General features: G+C 29.6%; 5 protein-coding genes across 5 annotated transcripts; 1 reads left to right on the forward strand and 4 right to left on the reverse strand.

Annotated features, from left to right (window-relative positions):
• Positions 1-320: 320 nt before the first annotated feature.
• Positions 321-2395, reverse strand: Phum_PHUM605190 (Single-stranded DNA-binding protein, putative; the record flags this gene model as incomplete). The annotated part of the gene is made up of 6 exons (XM_002432889.1): positions 321-499; positions 592-822; positions 939-1229; positions 1327-1575; positions 1685-1860; positions 2211-2395. The coding sequence occupies 6 exons, from the start codon at positions 2393-2395 to the stop codon at positions 321-323; spliced, it is 1311 nt and encodes a 436-aa protein (XP_002432934.1).
• A 2171-nt stretch (positions 2396-4566) lies between these two features.
• Phum_PHUM605200 (cutile protein, putative) lies at positions 4567-5896 on the reverse strand (the record flags this gene model as incomplete). The annotated part of the gene is made up of 3 exons (XM_002432890.1): positions 4567-4957; positions 5022-5128; positions 5822-5896. The coding sequence occupies 3 exons, from the start codon at positions 5894-5896 to the stop codon at positions 4567-4569; spliced, it is 573 nt and encodes a 190-aa protein (XP_002432935.1).
• Positions 5897-7028: 1132 nt separating this feature from the next.
• Phum_PHUM605210 (uncharacterized protein) lies at positions 7029-9918 on the forward strand (the record flags this gene model as incomplete). Its single annotated transcript, XM_002432891.1, has 11 exons — positions 7029-7134; positions 7256-7425; positions 7498-7667; positions 7761-7925; positions 8032-8113; positions 8188-8338; positions 8414-8580; positions 8659-8862; positions 8995-9187; positions 9316-9423; positions 9803-9918. 11 exons carry the CDS (start codon positions 7029-7031, stop codon positions 9916-9918), a joined length of 1632 nt encoding a protein of 543 aa, XP_002432936.1.
• Positions 9919-10067: 149 nt separating this feature from the next.
• Phum_PHUM605220 (uncharacterized protein) lies at positions 10068-14174 on the reverse strand (the record flags this gene model as incomplete). The annotated part of the gene is made up of 9 exons (XM_002432892.1): positions 10068-11196; positions 11290-11462; positions 11606-11808; positions 11992-12110; positions 12206-12363; positions 12467-12611; positions 12799-12902; positions 13004-13126; positions 14103-14174. The coding sequence occupies 9 exons, from the start codon at positions 14172-14174 to the stop codon at positions 10068-10070; spliced, it is 2226 nt and encodes a 741-aa protein (XP_002432937.1).
• Positions 14175-17308: 3134 nt separating this feature from the next.
• Phum_PHUM605230 (uncharacterized protein) lies at positions 17309-21947 on the reverse strand (the record flags this gene model as incomplete). The annotated part of the gene is made up of 7 exons (XM_002432893.1): positions 17309-19615; positions 19683-19840; positions 19960-20190; positions 20626-20765; positions 20849-20979; positions 21058-21275; positions 21908-21947. 7 exons carry the CDS (start codon positions 21945-21947, stop codon positions 17309-17311), a joined length of 3225 nt encoding a protein of 1074 aa, XP_002432938.1.
• Between the last annotated feature and the right edge of the window lie 1325 nt (positions 21948-23272).

Below are 23272 nucleotides of genomic sequence, written 5' to 3' on the forward strand. Positions count from 1 at the left end.
AAAATATTTTTTAATATTTACTCGAGTCGTGGAAATAAAAAAAAAAATTAATAAAAAAAAAAAATCGTTCGGTCGTCATTTTAAAATAATAATGATAATAATAATAATAATAAAAAACTAAAACGTCGGCGCGCCAAAAAAAAAAAAAATAAAAAATAAATAAATAAATTCTCGATATAAATAAATAAAATATTTTTCGTGGCTACAGATTCGAAAATACTTTTATAGTTTTATGATTAAAAAAAAAAAAAAAAAACCTGTTTCCGTTTTTGATGTTTCTCTATCATAGGGTAATATAAATTAGTTTCTAATTCAGACATCTACGACATGAAATAATCTGGATGGTCCGAATCCTTTTCAAATCTTTTCGCTTCCTTTTGCATGCTTTCTTTTATTTTTAAAATGGCGGCTGATTCGTTTTGGTCGTTTTCACCGGGTCCGCCAAAACTTCCCAAGTTGTAATCACCCATTCCGGACCCGGAATCGTCTCTCGGAGTTCCTGTGCACAAAAAAAAAAAAAAAATAGTTGTATGCACGTGTTCGTAAATACACGTGTTTTTTTTATTATTATTATTTCAATTCATCATTTACCAGGGCCGCCATCTACTGGCGAATTTTTCATTCCATCCAATCCTTCGTTCATAACGGGTCCCATGGTGTTGGGTCCGATGGGGCCCATCGTATTGGGTCCTATTGGATCGGGGTCACCTCCCATTGAGAAATCTCCCGGCATGGTCCCTCCTGGAACTGATTTCATTAAAGTATACATGTTCTCGTTTCCGCTGTTCGATGAGTCTTGCGGGCTTGGCATGATTGGAGTACCTAAAAAATTTAATTTTAATTTTCTACACCTGGAGATTATGTAATACAATGGTTGTCTACTCCTATCGCGCGTGTGCCTGTCACTTCTTAACTACAGATATTTATAAGTCAGTTACCTGGACCAGGTGGGCCTGTAGATCCTGGATGAACAACGTAATTACCTGGAGATGAACTGGAATAAGTCATAGAAGAGCAAGTGTTTGGCGTCCATTGCGGTCTACCTCCGGGACCAGGTCCCGCCATTGAAAATGGAGGCATTCCGGGTCCACCGGGCCCTTGAGGGGGGCCACCTGGTCCACCTAGACCCATACTGTTTCCTGGCGGAGGTCCTCTCATTCCCGGTCCGTATGATCCGGGTCCCATCGTACCCATTCCTGGTCCTCGGGGCGGATTCATTCGAGGATTTCCTAATCGATAAAATAACATGACCATTATCTAACGTTTTTCTTTCTACTTCTTCTTCTTCTTCTTCTTTTCTTTTTTTTTTTTTTGTAAATAACTTACCCATTGTTGACATGCCTGGCGGCCCTTGCCTAGTTGGATCTAAGTTGTTTGACATTGTAGGACCATTAAAATCACTACCCATTGGCATTCTAACGCCTGGCCCTCCTCTTGGCCCTGTCGGATACCTAGGCCCCATGAAAGGTTGTCCAGGCATCATTTGTCCATGTTGGGGATGAGGACTTTGTTGTTGTGTGGGTGGGGATGGTCTCATTGTGCTGTTAGGGAAAAAACCTGGAGGTACTGGACCACCTAAAAAAAATTTTAACATTTTATTCCAAATCTTTAACATTCTCGAGTAAAAATCGAAGCTTTAATCAGAGTAAAACTAATCACAATTTTCATCCTAACAATAACCAACCTGCCATACCATCATTTGGTGGCATTTGACCAAGAGGGCTGGGTGCTAAACCACCATTCACTCCATAACCAGAATTAACAAATCCATAATCGTGAAAAGCTTTAGCTTCGCTTGAATGTTCACATGTATCTCGACGCTCGGGTGCTGCACAATATAGGTCCCAGAAAACACCCCACCTGTTGGCCGATCAATCAATTAATTTTATACATTTTGAAAATCACAACAAAAGAACTTGAATCGTTAAAAAAAAAAATTTGATAAAAACAAAAATCATTATGCTTAGATTATTGTACAACAAAAGACAAACAATTTAATTACAATTATTACATAAAAATAATATCAGGAAATGATGAATGAAATTTAATGATAATAAAACGTCGATATCACAATTAGCTGTAAGAAAAAAAAAATTTTTTTTTCTTTTTTCAATTTATTTAAAAGTCTATCTTGTAAATATTTGTAACCTTGATTTATTGTAAACAAATGTGTTGAAAATGGTATTTAAATAATTAAACATATTACTCACCAGGAATGTAAAAACCCGGGAGGTTCACCTAATGTGATATTTTTTTCCCACCTAATTTCCGATAAAAACGTCTGAGCTGCTTTTTGTGCACCGACATGCAATAAATATTCATAGACATACAAAGCTAATTTTTCTCCAGCTTGTGCATCAGAAGGAACTGATGAACCTTTACCTTTAGCATACATTATAAAATACTCTAATGTAACATTATCTGAAAATTTAAAATCAATTAAATAATATTAATTATAATAAAAAAAAAAAAAAATTTTTTTACAACAACAAAAACAACATAATTTAAATTTTAAAAAAACTCACCCGAATATAATAATAATAACAATTTTAATATGTGTAAAAATATTAATTTATTTATTTATTTAAAAAAAACAAAATAATTGTTTTGGCATAAATAATAATAATAATAATAATAAAACAATCAATTTACATTTTTTTTTTAAAAAAAATTTATTATTATTTTTTTATTAGTTCTGTTATTTGAACTAAATTTTGTTATACTCTTTAATATCATTTAATAATTTTTAAAAAATTTATTTATATAATAAATAAGTTTATAATGATGTTTTTTTTTATTAATTAAATTAATAATTAACGGTTTTTTAATATAAAAAAAAAAAAAAAATAAAGAAAAAGAAAAAGTTTAAAATTTAATTTTGAATATTATTTTAAAAATAAGCACAAACGATATTTACTTGCAACAAGAACAAGCAAACGTAAACAAACTTTTCTGAGCTGTGTTCTGAAAGATCGATATTTCAATTAGTATTCGATATATTTATTCAAATTTTTTATCCATTAATAATTCGATATTTAAAACTTAAAACCTTGCAATAATTATTTAAACATAATTTAATCAATTTAAAACCCCAACAATATCAAATTACGAGAATAATATTTGTCAACTTACCTCATTTAAAATGCCGAATGCTACGATCTTCATCGTTTTATTCCTTTGAGAGTGGCACTAACAAAAAAATTTTCCTTTGTTTCTATAATTGAGCTCTATAACTTTACGATTTGTTACATTTCAACAGACATTATTTCTAACGATATGTCAATTAAAATTTTTTTAACCGTTTTAAACTGATTAATATTAATCGAAGGTAATAAATCAATGTTAAAACTATTAATTATAAATAAAAATTTTATATTATATTCGTTTTATATTGAAATTTTATTTAATTTATGTAAAAAAATACATTTTAAATATACATTTTAAACATGTCTGATTAACATTTGGGTATTTTTTTTTTTTTTAATTTTACAAATAACAAATCAAATAATTATATTTTTATTATTGTATAATATTATATTTGATTAAATTTGCAGTAAATGGTAAATTTTTTATTTAATTTAATTTTTTTTTCACTTGGAAAAATTCAAAATTTAAACGAATATCAATTCATACATTTAAGAAGTTTTTCATTTTTTTTAAAAAATTTATTGTCAATTAAATAAATTCATGCTAACACTATAGTTCTAAAATGCAAAAAGATTATTTACAACAAAAAAAAGAAGTTTTTAAAAGTAATTTTTATATTTAGATTAATCACACATTATCTTTTAAAATTACAATTAAATGATTAGCAAAATATTAATCGAAACTCAATTATTTTACTAATTTTGTAATTAAATTTTGATTTGCAAAAAAAAAAAAGACATGGTGTGAATTATTTTTAACAAGTTTATTTTCTTTTAATGACTCAGAACAAAATTGTAGAAATGCAGGTTTGAAACAATTACTAAAATAAAAGGCAAAAACCTAAAATAATTTTTTTTTTGTTATAAAATCGAAACATTTATTTGTTTAAATTTTCGAAAACTTTTTTTTAATAGGATATGTATCTGCTAAACAAAGTGAAGTGAAACTATCAAGATTTAATTTTTATTTAGTAAAATTTTCTAGCAGAAGAAATAATTTTCGATAATAATAGTAATCAACTTGATATTTAATATTTAAGCGTAAAACGAATAAATTTAAAACCATGAAATAAAATTTTTAAAAAATTTAAATTGTTTTATCATTACAGAATTGATTTTCAGTTGGTTTTATCAATTTATTTGACTTTTTTAAAATCACATTAAAACTTTATTGAAAATTTTCTGTATTATTTAAAGTGTTTTGCACTTTTCGAAAAGTTTTGCAAAATGATACAATGACACTTTTTCCAAGTTAAATTTATATAAATGGAAACTTTGTCGTTTAATTTATTGACAAGAGGGAAAAAAAAAAAAAAAAAAAATTGAAAACTATAAATTAAGCCAATTTTTAAAAAAAAATAATTTATTATAAATAACAACATTGATTTGATTTTTTTTTATCTACAAATTTACAAACGATTTATGTTTTTGATATAAGTTCACCATTTGGTGATTGTTGAATTTCTCTTTCAATATTTCCACTATTCAAGTCAGGTACAGGTACGAGGGTATAACCCAAACCAACACCAGAATTTTCAATCGGATATTGTTTAATGGATGTATGGTATATTGTGTATCCATAAGTATAAGGTACAGGAACGTATTGCATTGGATTAATTGGAATTGGCGCGTTTTGAAATGCACCGCTTTCTATTAATTTTGGAACAGCAGACGATTGTCCTTCTTTTCCGAATTTGAAATTTTCGGTTGGATGTTGGGCTTCTCCTACAAATTTAACTTCGGCTTGAAATCCGTTTTTACTATCGGCACTATAAGTAACGATTCTTATTCTTCCATCCGGTTGTATTAAGCTAAAGAAAAAAGGTATGGAAATAAAACGAAATTAAAGTTTAAAACAAAGTGTAGTGAAAATACCTGTAGGAACCTTTGATGGCGTCTCCATCTCTCGTTTCCCATTGTTTTTTGTCATCCTGCGTATGGGTATCGTGAACTTCATATTCGAATTCGTATTTGGGATGATCCTAAGAGGGAAAAAAAACCAAAAAAGGTAAAAGTTTTTACATTTTCATAAGTTAAATTAGTTATTAATGATTTACTCACATGATAATCCTTTTGATTATCATCATGGCTTCCAACAGTAAAAATTATGTTTAAATAAAAAACAAATGAAAACTGAAAAAAAAAATAATAATAATAATTTTGTATATTTTGATTATAATTCTATATAATTCTTAAATTATTAATTATGGATAAATGTGTAAAAAAAAAAAATAATTGATATAACTCACCAAACATTTTTTCATATTTTTTTTTTTTTTTAAATTGAAATTTTAAAATTAATTTTAAATATTACAAAGTTTTTATATGATTTTCTATTACAAACTGATATCAATTGAAATTTTTCTCACTTATTTATACAAACTTTTCATGTGTATATTTACTTTTGATCATATAAACATTTAATAATTACTTTTTTTTTTTTTTTTTTTTAACCACAATGAATGTAACATTGGTATACTTAAATCAATGTGGTTATTTTTACAAGCAAAATATATTATTAATTTTTTTATTGGTTTCATTATAACATTATTTAAACAAAGAAAAAGGGGGGGGAAGGAATTTTTTTTCAGCTGTTATTTAACTTAAGTAACTATCATAAGTTGAATGGTGTTTATTGTTTTACAACAGTTTAAAATGTCTGCATGTGTTTATACTTGTAATTGTAACTTTTGTTTTGAAAAAGACAAACATTTGATGTAATCATAAATTTGTTTTATAAATTCCACCATTTTGTTGTTGATATGACTCCTGTTAATGGAAGGACACATTAATTGCTTGATTAATATGGATAATCATCAATAAAAATGTTTTAATGAGATTTGATGTATTTAACCATGGTCAGTTTATTGATTATTTTGTTGTTAAATTAATGTTATATAAAATGATTATCTAAAAATAAAAGTTATTTAAACTATTAAAAAAAAAACTGGAGTAAAGTAATGGTGGTCAATAAACACTGTGACGTAATTTAGTTTAGATTTTTATGTAATTATTTAAATATACCAGTAAAAGTGATTGTAAGTGAACAAAAATCGATTTTACGGATCAATAATTAATTAATTAATTTTTTATTTTTTATGAATGCAATTTTAAATTATGTAAAATAATTATTTTTAATGAGGAAGGAATTAAAGAAAAAGATTCGAAATGGATAAATAATAAATTACTTCCGAATTATTATTATTATTAGTTTTTAATCAAAATGTAAATGATAAATGCATTTCACATGAATTTTTTATAATAATATTTGAAAAAAAAAAAAAAAAACCGTTGTAAAAAATATTCGACAAGGGCGCGTATTATTATTATTCTGTGAAAATTTGCCATAGAGTTTAACACGCGCATTTTCACAATTATTATAGAAGGCTGTGATAAAATTGCATAATTTTTTTTTTTAAAATTAATGTAACAAGTATTTTTAAGTTAATTAAAAAATTTTATTAATAATTGTATTAATCGAATCGTAGTTTTTAAGTTTTAGAAAAAAACAAAATGATATTTTTTAACTCGTGTAATGTTTTATAATTAATTGTAAGGTCGTATAAAAAAAAAAAAATTTAAAATAACAGTTTTTAACGGATTTTTGCCACTCACTTTCTCTAGTACAATGCTTGGCTTGTCATGACCGAGTATATTTTAAGATTTTTTTTTTTTTTTATAATGTTTTATTATTATTTAACAAATTAAGGCATTTATTTTTTTGTAAAATAAGAGAAACATGTTAATTCATTTTAAAAGTGTATTTTAATTAAGGCTGGCCTTAAATATTTTATAATTGAATTATTTCTCATAAAATAAAATATGGATGATAATAGCATATTAGAAGAATCTTCACCAAAATGGAAGAGACCTGACGAAGTAATGAAATATTATAAACTCAAACAAAAGAAAAGAGCTTTGAGCTCTAGAATGAATGGTAATGATCACATTTCTGGAATGTTTTCATATAGTTCAAATAGTGAAGATAGTTTTGATTATCCATTACCTAAAAGAAGAAATCCATTTGCAGCCAGGTACATATAAATAAATTATTTTAATGCCTGTTGTTATTATTATTATTAACAAATATAAATAATTTAAAAGGATAGAAAATAAACCATCTGGCAAAATTGGAGATACAACCGATGAAAGCGGAATAGAAACTGACATTTCGAATGATTCGACAATTTTTATGTTATTGAATAACACTGAGAAAAAACCTTCAAGCGAAATACCAAATTCATTTGCCAACATTCTTCAGCATTTAAATCAAAATAAGGTATGTAGTATTCAATCATCTAAAAAAAAAAAAAAAATTAAACTTAAAAGTAAAATTTATGTGTTTTATCAGCAAGTTAGAAAAGATCCTGGAAATTTGAAGCAGGCCATTAAAATTCAAAAAGACGGATTAGCCATGCCGATAGATTGGTCATTAAAAAATAAACTTAGAATCATGTCGCCAAAATCTTTTTCCTGTAGTGCATCATTAAAAACATGCGAAGAGGCTTGCAGCATAACTGGGTTAGTTTATTTTTAATAATAAAAATGTAAATTAATATTAAAAAGAAAAAATTTTCCACAATTTATTTTGCTAATGCAGTTTTAATTTTAAAGTTTTATTAGATGTCTTGATGCATGCGATAGTGAAAAAATTTTGGGAAGAAATACTCAAGTTGATGTTACCAATAATGCTAAATTTCATCAGTGTTGCTTATACTGGCAGCATCCTAACATACCTTGGTTATCTTTATTTCCGAGGATCAGTTATGAAAAAGTCAAGTAAGTGTAAAAGTTTATAAGTAATTTTAAATGTGTTAAATGTATTTAATGTGTTTGTTCAAATCCTTTAAATTATTTATACATAATGAAAACATTTTATTTTCAGTTCGAATTTATTATCAGCACAACTTTCGATGACTCAATCTCTCATCACAGAATGGACGAGTGCATTTAAATCTTTGTATCAGGTTCAGTACATGATTTGTGTGTATTTTTTTTATTTTTATAATAAATAAATTAACTTATTAATATATATTTTCAGCTTGTTCGAGTCAACAAGTGTCCTTATTTTTATGTGATTGCAAATCATTTTTACTGCTTGTTTCGAGCAGCCGGTATGGCAGGAATTCCAGAAATTCACGCAATGATAACTCCCACAACAAGAGGATTTAGAAAATTATTAGATGACGAAGGTCAGGAGGAAAAATCAATTTGTAATCGTAATTTTTTTTTGAAATCGTATAGCTTAAGTAAAGTTTAAATTGTAGGTATAACATATACGATGCCATTAAAAAAAAGAAAAAGTGTCGGAGAAAATAAAAATAATTTGGAAAGTATAACGATAAATGAAAACGAAGAGCTTTCCGGAGACGAAGACTGGCTCGAATCGTTAGAGGTTGATGCTCAACAAATTAAAATACTTACCAAGTCACAGGTAGTAATTGTTAACGTTTATTTATTTACACTTTTTACCCGAACGTAAGCAACCATGTTTCTTTTTTTTGTGTTTTAGAAAAGCATAGATCATGCTAAGGAGAGATTAATTGACGGTTCTGACGAATCGTTGGTACTCGTGCAAGGAATGGAAATTCAATCGTTTTTTAACGTTTTGGTTAATTGTAAAAGTTGCATAGCAAATACAGGGCCGTATACGGGTATTCCACCGACGCTACTTGCTCCCACTGGATTTTTACACGGTACCCTTAAATCTTGCAAGGTTAATTATTAACTTTTATTTTTTTTTTTTTTTTTTTACAAAAGGTTTATCGCTCGCGATACAAGAGATTTAGGGTGTAAACGTTAATTTTCACGACTGCATTACAAAAAAAAAAAAAATTTATTTTATCAGATTCGGGATTCGATGGTGCAAGTTGACGGGAATGTTTTTCATTCGATACAAGTTGACGGACCCGTTTTGCCTCACGGATTGAGACAAATGGCGAATTTATTAAATAGCGATAAAATTCAATATTCCATATCCGTATCGTCTTTTAAACAAATGTCTGGATTCACGCAAACTTCAAAATTGTGTCAAGACACAGGTAAAAATAAAAAATAAAATAAAATTTTTATAAATTTTTTATTTATTTATTTTGTTTAAAATCATTCAAATATATAAAATTTAGATATTATTATTATTATTTTAATTTTTAATTTTTTTGTTTTTCAGATGAACTCAAAAAAACATCGTCAGTTTTTTTTATTGAAAATTTAGGAGAATGTGGTTTGCCGGAAAATTTATTAAAAGTTTTTTGCGATTCGAATCCGGAAATGGTGAGTAGGAAATGATGAACAAGTTTTTTTTTTTTTTTTTTTTTTTTCTCGACAGTTGTCGCAACTTTGCGAATCACGATTTATTGATTTATTTATTTTTTCATTATTTTTTTTTTTTTTCTAGTACGATAACATCGACAGCATAAAACCAATTGATTTCGTTTGATAAGATTTTTTTAGTCAAAGACAACAACAATTCGATTCGATTCGATTTTCGACTTCACGAAAAATTTTCCAAAAAGTTTGTTTTTATTATTATTATTATTTTTCTATTTAAAAAAAAAAAAAAAAAAAAAAAAATCAATCAATCACGATGACAGCACTTCGTAACATAATCAACCGAATTTTGTTGTTTTTTTTTTTTTTGATTGTTTATTTTAAAGAGGATCGTGATTTGGCGGATTTTCGAGTCCCGGGAAAACTCATCATCCCATTGTATATACGTATGTTGGACAAAAAGTTGATAAGTAGGTTCGAAAGAAAAGATAAATTTGGATAATTTTTCGATGATGCACACCCGTTCGCCCGTCGTTTGTTTGTTTTTGTTTGTTTGTTTGTTTGTTTGTATGTATGTATGTGCGTGACACAGTAAAGAGAATGAACGTTGTGAGTGAGTGAAGGGCTTGAAAATTTCCGTGATTTATTTATTTATTTATTGGGGAGCCAAACATTACCGTTCATACCCATGTGACTCATTAGCTGAGCATTTAATTCTTCTTCGCTGGCGTCAATATCCTTATAGTAAATTTGTTTCGAGTATTTAATGAAATTCGTGATGTGGTGAACGACAAATTTAATTTGTTTGTCGCCAATGGCGAATTTATTACCCAGATAATCTTCTTCGTAGGTCTGATTGAAATTATTGAAATTGTTGAGGGGATATATTCGTTCCCAGTTTCCCTCGCGTTTAACGGGAGCCTGCCAATCTTTTCCGTTGCCCCACAGTGCGGAGGGTTGATTTTTCGATCTGTTTTTGAATCCCTTCGATGCCGCGATGGTTTTATTAAAGGGCAAAACAATTTTTTTTACGTGTTCGTTATTTTTAAACAAAACTTTTTTCTGTTTTTCGCACATTGAGGGACCCTTAAAATCCACTATTCTCGATTTCGTATGCCTTTTTTCCTTGCTGAGAGGCAAACCTTCCATCCTTTTCTTTTTACCCTGCTTATCGTTCGTTATTAAATTTTCAATTTCGATGAATATTTTCGAATTGTCCGAACACGTCGCTTTTATCGTTGATTTAAATTTAATGTCTTTGACGGGGGGATCGTTATTACCGTTCAATTTTAACTTATCGGGTTTGTCCCGAGTTCTCTTGATCGTTTTGTTCGTATTGTTTTTACATTGGGATTGATTCGGGGCCCCCGCTCCCGGCGACGGCGACGACGACGACGACTCGTCCTCGTCGGTTTTTTCATCTAATTTTTTATCATTATCGTTTATCGTTTTTCTTTCCAGTTTCGTTTTGTTCGAGGATGCGGGTGCGACGTTGTTATTCGTACTCCGTAACGATATGTCGGATTTTGATTGAGTTTTGATGGATCTTTTTTTATCGACGTCGTATTTTTGTCTCAACGGCGGTCCGAACAAATATCCGCTCCTCCTTTTTCTTCGCCATTTATTGACCGCCGATGCGGCCAATACGACAGACGAAGGTTTTATTCCGCCGAACGTACGAATGTGGCTAACGTTCGTTAATTTGTGACCGTTGTAATTGGCTCTAGTCAAATTCATTTGACGTTGTGCTGCATCGTGTTCGTGTTTACTTTTAATGTGCCTGGAAAGAGAGAAAATTTTTTTTGTAAAAAGATCACGCATAAGATTATTTGTCGAATTTTTTTCTGTTTCGCACACACACACACACACTCACGTAGCGTAATAACGTTGGATTTCATTTTCATAGGGCGGAGAATAGACTGTGAATAAAGAGAGACCTGTGTAACACACGGGGAGACCTAAGAGATCAAACAGATCATGTAATAATGGTTTCTTAACAATAGAATCAACATTACAATCATTTCCCAAAGCAGGACTTAAATTTACCTAAAATTTTTTTTTTATAAATATTTGACGTGAACAAAAAAAAAAAAAGAAAAAAAAACAAAAGGTTTGACATGAATTTTAATAGTTAGAAAAAAAAAATTATTATTATTATCATTATCATTATCATTATCATTATTATTTACTTCCAGCAACCAGGGTTTTAATTTTTCATCTATGAGAACGTCGAAACCGTAAAATTCGAAACAGTTGATTGTTTGAGGAACGGAAGTACTCTGTGATAAAATGGTTAACGTGACCAATGCGCTAACTCTTTGCCAAAGTAACCAATCGCGTATTCCCGCCTGTTGAAAATATTGTCGAAGTTGCGTGAAACTCCACTTGCATCCTGTGGGAAAATAAAAAAATCGTAATAATAATAATAATAATAATAATAATAATAATAATAATAATATTGTTGTTATTTATTTTAATTGGAAATTTTGTTTTTTTAAAAAAAAAAAAAAAAAATTTTTTTATGTTCAGGTATTTAGAAAAAGGTTGTTGCGTTTCGCGTTGTTGTTGTTGTTACCCGCTCCGATTCGTTCTTTTTGTTCCGCGTAACCAGGTCCTAATTTATTTAAAGAACTATTTGTCAAATGACAAAATGGATTATTCAAATCCGACAGCGAAAATTTATCCGTGCTAAATCTTAATGAAAAAAAGAAAAAAAATGAAAATTATTATTATTATTATTATGAAAAATATTTGGAAAATGAAAAAAGGGATAGAGAGACGAGACTCACCTAACCAAACCGTCTTTATATAAATAAACGGTTAATGGATGGTATGAAGGTACGCAAACATATAATCTTAAATCGAATTTATAACCTCCGATCAATAATGGATTTTTTATATATTTTTGTACGACAGCATTCGAATCGTACGACAGATCGTTTAAACTCTAAATAGTAAGAAAAAGAAACGTGTGTGTCACGTGATAGAGAGAGAGAGAGAGAGAGAAAAAAAATTATTATTATTATTATTTTAAGGATGGAAAAAAATACTTTGAACAAGAAAATTCCTCTTCCTTGACTTTGACTAACGGGTTTACATATCCATACTTTTTGATTGTCATCTTCGTCGTCGTCGTGACGAGAACAATCGGCAACTAATTTCGTATATTCCAATGGTAGGTTGTAACCTGGAGGACTGGAAAAACATTTCATTATCATCATCATCATCATCATCATCATCATCAAAATCGATAAACAATTTATATTCGTTTAATGGTAATGGAATTGATAAATGATTGATAAGATGATTTGTCACGATTGATTGTTTGTTGTTTGTTGTTTGTCGTGATTGATTGTTGTTGTTGCGTTAACAACCGACCGACCTTATGTCGTAAATTCCTCCGTAAACTTTTTTCATACATTTTAAATTTCTCGCCAAATTATCTTTTCTACATATCGTGGATCCTTTGGGCATGTGATTGGTAAACTGAAAGGAAATGGCGTGAGATTGAGTAAAGGTTGCGGGATTTATAAAATGACAATTTTTTCCTTTTTACCCTCCTTCTTATCCTCCACCCGCAAACAAACCTGCCATGCTTTTAACTGTTTGTGTTGGGATATTGAAAATGCCGAAGTTTTCCACCATAGATTCCAACTATCTTTCGTTGAATTATTTTCCGCATATTCTTTCCATCCTCTTTCGGCACAAACCTGAAAACGTCATCATTATCATCGTGATTTGAAAAAAGTAATTGGAACAAGGTTTAATAATAAAATTTCATTTTTAATGTTTGTTGGCGGGGGGGGCGGGAGCGGGGAACGGGGGACGGGAGAAATAATAATAATAATAATAAAATTTATGATTATTTAGGAGACACGAAATGAAAATTAGGACTCGGAAAAGTTTTTGAACGTTTCCCCCCCCCCCCCCAAAACGAACGATTATCATCTAAACGATTAATAAATTTTTATTTTTTTATTTTCAGTTTAATAATTTACAAAAACTAATGAATAATAAAAAGAAAAAATTAAATGGCTACCATTTGTCAAAAAACGAAAACGAAAATGAAAATGAAAAAATAAAATAATAAATTTATTTACAAGAAAACGAAAAGAAGAATGAGAGGGAGAGAGAGAGAGAGAGAGAGAGAAACGAAAAAAAAAAAAAAAGTTGGAGGGAAACGACGGGAAGGGATACGACAAAATTTTCAAAGAAATTAAAGAAAGAGAAAGAGAGGGAAACAGGAAGAGAGAGAGAGAGAGAGAGGGAAAGAGTTTCGTGCACCAAAAAAAAAATTTTAAGGTTTCGTTTCTTTTTTTTTTTTTATCGTCAAACTTGTTGGTTTATTATTATTATTATTATTATTATTATTATTATTATTATTATTATTATTATTATTATTATTATTATTTTCATTTTCGTTTTCATTCAAAACAACAAAAAAAAATTTTTTATTTATTGTTTTATACCGAAAAAAAAAAAAAAAAATGTTATTTATTACACTTAAAAAGAATCGAATATTTATCGTTTTAGGTTTGTTTTTACAAAATAAAATTATGCATAGACAAAATTACGTTACAATCGAAATCGAAATAAATAAATAAATAAAAATGGTGAGGATCGTGTACGGGAAACGGATTCGCATGGTAATGATTATCATTATTATCGTTTTGATTACACACTTACCTGCATCAATAAATCAGGACCGGAACCATTTTCGTTGACACGAAACACGAAAGGTCCTTCTTCTAAACTCATGACGTTGATTTTTTTTTTTTTCTTTTTCTTCGTATTATTGTTATTATTATTATTATTATTCTTGTTATTAATACTGTGTGTTGGATGTATCGTGATTGTTGTTGTTGTTGTTGTTGTTGTGGTTGTTGTTGTTGTTGTTTCAGCTCATTTACAAACACAATTTTGGTTATTTTTTTTTTTTCTCCCCGGGGTTAGTTATATAGAAATTATTATTATTATTATTATTATTTAAAAAAAATTTAAATCACGACCACGCACAAATGAACGCGCGCCCCCTCCCCCGCGCACACTCGAATATAAACATAAATAAAAAATTTATTATTATTATTATTATTATTATTAATATTATTAATATATTTTTTTTTTTTTGTTTTAGCGGCGTATAATAAGAAAAAAATTATTATTATTATTATTATTATTATTATAAATAAAAGGAGTTAAATAAAATAAAATGAAAAAGAAAAAGATCGATCGATGATGGAATTGAAAATAAGGATGGATAAAAAACGAAAAAAGGTAAAATATTGATTTTTTAACATTAATACAAAAATAAATAAAGAAAGAAAGAAAGATGGACGAAATATATATATATATATGTATATATATATAAATAAATAAAAATTACAAACGAAAACACATTCACACGCGATTAAAAAAAAAAAAGAAAAAAAGAGAAATAATAATAATAATAATAGTAATAATAAAGTAATCAAAAAAAAGAAAAAAGTAATATAAAAATAAAATATATATATGTATATATATATACGCTCACGTAATTGAGCTTAAAAACTTGTTTATGGCGCGCGTTTCATTTGTTTATAAACGTGTCAGGATCGAAAATAATAAAAAAAAAAATTATTTATTACTCTATGGAAAAAAAAAAAAAAAAAACAAAAACAATAACAAATTACTATATGTTAATTTTTAAAGAAACGCCACCGACCGATTGATGACCGATTTCGCAACACCGCAAATAATATTTTGTTTACTTATTTTTTATATATATTTATTTACTCTATGATTTTGAAAAAAAAAAAAAAAAAAAAAAACAAAAACGATTTAAATAATGGTAAACGATACTTACGACAAAAAAAAAAAAAAAAAAAAAAATTGAAAAAAAAACTGTAATTATTATTATTATTATTATTATTATTATTATTATTATCGCGAGTAGTAATAATAATGATGATAAAACGGTAAACGGTAAACGTAAAAACGTTGAAATTTTTTTTACGATACGATTCGAACCGTTCGCAGAGTGTCTCCGAACTGTTTAAAGGCACTGAATCGACTCAAGTTAATCCGTGACATATTTATTTATATATATTTATATATATGTGAGGTAATAATAATAATAATAATAATGATGATGATAATAATGGTAAAGTTTTATAATGGAAATTTAAGTCACGATTTTGTCCATTTAGTTTTTTTTTTTTTTTAAAAAAAACAAAAAAAAAAGTTTTTTAATAAGTTCATTTAATTTTTTTTTTCTTTCTTTTTCGCGTGGTTGGTAGGTGGAGGGGGTGGGGGTAAGGTGGTGGTGGGGGGGCGAATAAAAAAATCTTTTACCTTCATATTTCCCCTTCTTCTCCCTTTTCCACCTTTCCATTTTGACGTTTTATTTTTCCCCCTTCTTTTCTCTTTTTTGTTTCTTCCAACCTTTCTCCTTTTATTCGTCGTCATCATCATCATCATCATCATCATTATCATCGTCATTTCTTTTTTTAGATTCATTATTCTATTTATAAACCGCCGCCGAAAAGAAAAAAAAATTTAATAACGTCATGACGTCAATGAAAGGAAAATTATTTTTCCAGTCGATTTAAAAAATTTTTAATTTTCTTTCTTTCTCTTTCTCTCTCTCTCTCTCTCTCTCTCTCTTTTAGATTCGGGGGATGTAATACCCGTAATGAAAACGAACGAAAGAATCGTTTTAAAAAGACACGTGACCGACTATAACCGTTTCCGGTTGTAATCAAAAAAAAAAAAAAAAATTTTAATGAAAAATCGCATAAGTAATTAAAAACATGAAAGGAAATTTTATTGCGTACGCACGCACAGACACACAAACGCGCGCACGCACACGCACGCACGCACTAAATACATAAAATCGCACGCGAAAGTTTAAATTAAACAAAAAAAAAAAAAAATCTTTCTTTCTTTCTTTTTTTTTTATTTATTATTAATAATTAAAATTTATTATTAATTATTTATTTATTTATTTATTAACGTAATTTTTATTATTATTGTTTTAATAACGTAACGTTTTTTCTCTTCTCTTTCGTAATCACGAGGGAGGAGGAGGGAGGGGGGTGAAAACATGTAATTTACTCAATTAATAATTAATTAATTAATATATTTCGATATGTTGATTTTTTTTAAAAAATTTTTTACGCGGGAAATTTGAAAACAACGGTAAATTCATTTCGTTTAACGAATAATCATAGAATAAAAAAAAAAAAAAAAAAAAAAATCGATATATCGAAATCGGTTTTAACGGTCTCTTTATGTTCGATACGCAGCGTATATGATGGCAAAAAAGAAATTTTAAAGAAACGCGACTATTATTATTATTATTATTATTTTTATAGAAATTTTTTTTTGGCGCGAGAGGGACGAGGATTTAATTACTCTATGACTTTTAAAATTAAATAATTATTTTGTAAACAAAACAGTTATATGTAAATATGTATATATTTATATATATATTTATAATATAAATGAATTTTACACAAATAAAAATGAAAAAAAAGGGTAGATGAACAATTTCAGACATGTTTAAAAATTTTTTTTTTTTTTTTTTTTTTTTTTAATAATTAAAAATACATAATGGCGATATATTATAAAAAAATTAAAAATGTTATTATTATTATTATTATTATTATTATTTAAAATTTTTTTTTTTTTAAACATATAAAAGTAAAAGAATATAAGGGGGGAATAGAAAAACGGTTTTTTTTTTTTTTTTTTTTTTTTTTTTTTTTATACATAAGTTATGTACAAATGAAAATAATAATAATATTTATTAAACGTAAAAAAAAATGGCGGTAAAATTACCTGCGAGAGGAGGAGGAGGAGGAGGGAATTTATTTTATTTATTAATTTTTTTTTTTTTTTTTTTTTTTTTTTTTTCAGATCACTCCGAAATCCGTTTGAAGATTTACGAGAGGATTACTATTATTATTATTATTATTATTGTTGTTAATGCTGCTGCTGCTGCTATTATTATTATTATTATTTGATTTTTCGTTGGAATTATTGGCGGCCATGTTGACTTCGACCAAAGTATCAACGCTCGTCACGCTTATGTTATTCAATATATTTTGTGCGGCTATGGATTTAAAATTGAGGGATAAATCGGTGAGACTTGGAAATTCGTGGAAATCTTTTTTCATCGTCGTCGTCGTCGTCAACGATTCTCCTCCTCCTCTGGTTTTCGTAAAACAAGATGGCGTCGTATCTAAAATATTGTTGGCACTCCTGTCGACGATATTTTTACGATTTTTCATAACAGGTATTTTAGAATTTGTTTTTTTACTCCCGAACGAAAATAATTTTTCATCTTGCGTAAATTCGGAAGAGGAAAATTGTTTGACTTCCGGTTGTCTAGGTATGGGTTTGTGACTTAGTCCGTATTCGTCTTTTTCCGAATCTACGCTTTGAACAATCGAACAATTTTCATGATTTTTCGATATAATCGTTTCTATATCGAAGTCAGAAAATTTTCTCCGGTCGTCGAGATCGGAGTCGTTGTCGTCATCATCATCATCATCATCATCATCATTCACGACGTCATCATCATCGACGTCATCGTCATCGGTTTGATTTTGACGAAATTTATAATTTTTACAATCGAATCCTGTTTTTAAAACTTCTTTCGGACTGTACAGCGATGGAAATCGTTCGAGTTTTTTTAAATTTTTTTCGATATCTCGTTTAGAATTTTGACGGTTGATGACGTCAGTTGTCGTCGTCGTCGAAGAATTCGAAACAGGAGAGGATTGTACGAATATCGACGTGTTGTCTTTTACTCGCGTTAGTGTTTTCCCACCGTCCGAAGAACTCGAAGACACAAACACTTTAGGTCCTTCTATTCGATTCGGATTGGTCATCACTTGAACGGAAAGTGAATTTTTATTACCGTTTCCGGTTGTTACGGATATATTCGAACTAACGTTAACGAGTGGTGGGTGCTGTTGTTGTTGCTGCTGTTGCTGTTGTTTCTTATTTTCCGATTTAACCGGAGGTGAATATGGCGATACGGATCTCGAACTATCTTCGGACGAAAGTTTATTATTATTATTATTATTATTATTATTTTTATTCTGTTCGAAATCTTCGGTTATGGTTAAAGATGGCGGTGGCGTCGTCGAATTCAAATAATTTTTATTTAATTTTAAAGAATATGGTATTTGATCGGAAGTCGATACGATTGAATTCGTTTGCGTGTCGTAACCGGATGATGTTAGTGACGTCATATCTTGACAACCATCTTCGAAATTATATATCGGCGTTATGGGTTTGAATTTATTCATATCCGTTTCCTCGATTTTCTTTTCCTTTCCGGAATCTTTCGAACATTTTCCCGCCGCGGTTTTACTCTCGGATTTTGTACTCAATTTTTTCATAAAATCATCTTCGAAATTGACATTTTCATAACTCGTCGATCTTCTGTTGGTCAAATTGGGCGTTATCGGCGACTCTTCCGTTTTGGATAATTTTTCATCGTAATATGGGAAATCCGTGTGAGTGACGCCATCGGATTTTTGTATCGACGTCGTAGATATTTTTCTCCTCGGTAAACTCGAACTCCTTTTTTCGATTTTTCTCCTGTATTTGGGAGTCGTAGGATTCGAGGATACCATTTCCTTTTTACCAGAGTTTTTACCATCCGAACCGAAACCCTCGTTCGAACGTGTTTTTTTATTCGTTGATATTTTCGTGTATATGCCGGTGCCATCGTTACGTTCGGAAAACGTTTCGACCAATTTGGGAAACGATTCCGAACTTTTATTTTTGATTTCTTCGTATATTCTCGACGACTCGATCGTTTTGTCGGAAAATTCCATGTAATTCCGATTTAAACTTTTCGAACTTTTCGAAAATGAACTCCTTCTCGACGACGATGACCTTTCTTGACCGTAGAGTTGCCGATACAACAACGATCTTTCCGACGTTGGTAATCTATCCGCGGATAAGTGGTCGGATTTCAATAATCTTATCCTTTCAATTTCCTGTCTCCTGTTTAAACTATCCGTATTCCCGTTCGTTTTATCCATTATTCCCTGTTTCGACGGTTTCTGATATATGTGACCCTCTTTTTGTAAATTGTGATTGTCCCGCGTGTTTGATCTCCTCGTCGTCCCGTATCTACCACCGTTCGAGGGTTCAATTTCCCATTGAAGAAGTTGATCATCCGAATTCGTGTCTTGCGCCTGCTGCCGCCAATAATAACGATTAAAATTTTTTCTTTTTTTTTCAGGAAACCTTTCCAACTGAACTTACCTTCGTCTGTGTTCCAACGCAATGCATGTGTATCACTTTCGGATTGAACCATTCAGCTGGAGGGAATTGTGCGGAAAATGTATGAATCGTTGGGGGAGCACTTAATCCTCTTTTACGGCCGCTTCGACGAAACAGTCTTGCCAGTAAAGAAGTTTTCTCTGGAACGGAGAAAACAAATCCGGTAAATTTTTTTTTAACTATTTCCGTTTCGGGAATGACACGCACACGCACCCACGCACGCACGCACTCTCTCTCTCTCTCTCTCTCTTTGACTTACTTGTACTTAAAGGTTGATAATCTTGCGATGTCGTATATTCTGTCGAACTCGAACTATCCGTTAAAAGGGTACCGCTTTTATGCGGAATGTATTTCATGCTTCCGCTTCTCGTTAAAGATCCGTTTAACCTTTTATTAGACCCGAATAATTTCAAAGAATTTCTCCTTTCGAGCGGAAATGACGTACTCCTTTTCGGAATGGAAGCGTATAGGATTTTATCGTTTGGATTCCCTGGAATACGAAAAAAAAAAAATGAGGGGAGGGGGTTTTAGTTTGCGATGAAAGTAATGTAAAAAATTATCTCGAAGATGTAATTTTTAAAATCTAATGACACGATAAAATTATTTTTTTATACATATATATAAACGTATTCAAATCGCGATTATTACGTGAAATTATCTCTGGACGGAAAAAAAAAAAAAAAAGAAAAATTTCATGGTTAGAAATTATTTTTTTAAATGTTTGACCTTTGACTTATTTCGACCGTGACAATGTTTATAATTATTATTATTATTATTATTTTTCTTTTTCCACGACATTAAAAAAAAACAAATTAAAACGTTAAAGGGATCATCGTTTTTAATTAATCTAATAATTATTATCATCATCGAATAACGGTTTTTTACCATTATTATTATTATTATTATTAAATTTTTTTCTTCTCACCTCCGCAAATGACGTCAGCTAAATTCGTTTGAATTGATTGATGTGTGACGTCACCATCTCGTATCGTCGTCATTTCACCGTGAACATATGCCAAAGCTTCTTCGTTGCTCATTAGAAGACCTTTCGTCGTTCTCGATTCTCTGTGAACAAACGAAAAAATCGATCAATCGATCCATCGATTTCCGTTTCGATATAAGAAATGTACGCATTTCCGTTTACTTACTCTCTGACATCGCTATAACTTCTCCTGTGCGTTCTATTCATGTTTGGAGATAAATCCGATTGTTTCTGTTGTAACCTAAGCCTTCTCGTTTCTGGCGTTATTATGAAATAACCCTGAGACGTTTGATAAATCTATAACGGCGTCAAAATTCAATTAATAATAATGATGATGATGATGATGATAGTAATGACGTAACGATGCGTTTTTACCTTTTTATCGGACATTAATTTTGCTAACGTGTCGTATACGACTTGAGACGATGGTTTTTCTATATCTGGAAATGATAAATGAAGACAATTTCTTATGCTTTCGAGTACGGCGTGTTGACCCGATGACGTCAATTCCAATATAACCCAACAAAGTGCTTCCGGCAACGGTGTGAACTGTCCCTGGTTAATGAGGCTCACAAGACAATCATCTATATCACCTATTAAAAGAAAAAAGAGAGAAAGAATTAAAACGACATTCGTTTGTAAGGACAGGTATTATACGTGTGAATCAAAAGAAGAACCGACACCGCATCGTCATCATCATCATCATCATCATCATCATCATCAAATTAACTATCAAATTAATCGAAGAAGTAAGAGAGAGATAGAGAGAGAGAGAGAGAGAGAGAGAGAGAGAGAGAGAGAGAGAACACAAAGGCATGCATGCACACTCTCATACAATTAAATATTTTAAGGTGTAAGAAAGTCGTGGTCGCAGACCCAGTTTTTTTTTTTAAATATATTCGAGTAACGGAAAATATGACGATAATAATAATAATAATAACTGGTGTATAGGGGACGTATTCAAAACAATTTATTTTTGGCGCATTTTTTATTTATTTATTTAAAAAAAAAAAACATCGTGGGAATAGATACACCTGATTATTTATTTTTTTTTAGAAAATTTTAACATGCAAACCGACTCGACCGGAAAAGATTTTAATTATTTTTTTTTTTTTTTTTTTAAACAAACGACAAACGAATTATTATTATTATTATTTTCGTTTCCTCTTTTCCCCCGCCCCCCTCCCCCGTCCGCCCGCTCTTCGTCCTCTTTCTCTTACGTAACGTTTTTCTTTCGTTTTAATTATTAATATTATCGTTATCATTATCATAATTAAAAATTTTTGTGGTAAAAACGTAATTCGTTAAGCGTACGGTTGTTATGCAAACTAATAATAATGATAATAATAATAATAATAATGATGATGATAATAATAGAGTTAAAATGGAATTTATCAAATGATAAACGTCACGACTGATAAGACCTTTGGTGGTGGTGGTGGTGGTGGGGGGATTCTTTTGTTTTACATCGATCGATACACACCAAAATGGCCGTTCACATTAAAGAAATTATCCTTTTCCCTTCCCCCCTTCCCCCCTTCCTTCCTTCTATCATTTCTTCTTCCGTTTCCGCTTTCGTCATCCCGGTAAATTTTTTTTTTCGGTTTCGATGTGTCGGAATCACCCCGGCCGTCACGAATGCTTTCAACTTTACGAATTTGTAAAAAAAAAAAAAAAAAAATTTCGTCGTTACACCGTCACGACTCATTGGACGAAAAATAATAATAATAATGATAATAATGATGATAATTTAACAGTTAAAAAAATTTTCCGAAACGATATGTGATTCGTTGTCATGTGATTGGTCGAAAACGGTCAGTCACGTAAAAATCTTTTTTTTTCCAAAAAAAAAAAAAAAAAAGTAAAAAAGTCGAACGTGATTAAATTTAAATTTATAAATAAAAAAAAAAATTATCATCATCATCATCATCATCATCATTATTATTTTATAAATATATTTGTTAAGAATGAATGTGTACCTGTTCACAAACGGAACATTTAAGGTGAAAACTCGTTTTAAAAAAAAAAATCATATCAAAATAAAAAGCTCCAGGTGTAACTGTAACTTTATGTAAAATAATAATAATAATAATTTTAATTTATTTTATTAGCCCAAGTTATAGATGCGGAAGAAGAAAAAATTACAAAAAAAGGGCAAAAGGAGGACTAAAAAGGGGCAAAACAAATCGTCCGAAAGAAAACGAGATGATGGAAGAAGGGAGGGCAGCAGGTTGCAGGTTATGATAGGAAAGCCCAATCTCAGAAGAAATTATGTCAATATCTCTATTGGAGTCCATATGCCGAGAATATGGAATGGATGGATTACCCAAAGAGTGGTACCAACCCCGGTTGCGACAAGGGGTTCATGCACGATTCTGTACGACCAGCAAATCCACACACTGACGGAACTGATGATTTTATAATAATAAAAAACGAGAGTTTGAGTAATTTAATAAAATTATTTTTTTAATTATTGATTTAAGTATTGATCAAATTTCTATACTTTAAATCTATCAATTTTTTTTAAGGGTTAATATTTTCTGATTTTTGATTGTTTTAGGTCTTAATCTGAATCAAGTCAGGAGGAATT

Source organism: Pediculus humanus, genomic scaffold, assembly GCF_000006295.1.
Source record: "Pediculus humanus corporis 1103172108318 genomic scaffold, whole genome shotgun sequence".
NCBI lineage: Eukaryota > Metazoa > Arthropoda > Insecta > Psocodea > Pediculidae > Pediculus > Pediculus humanus.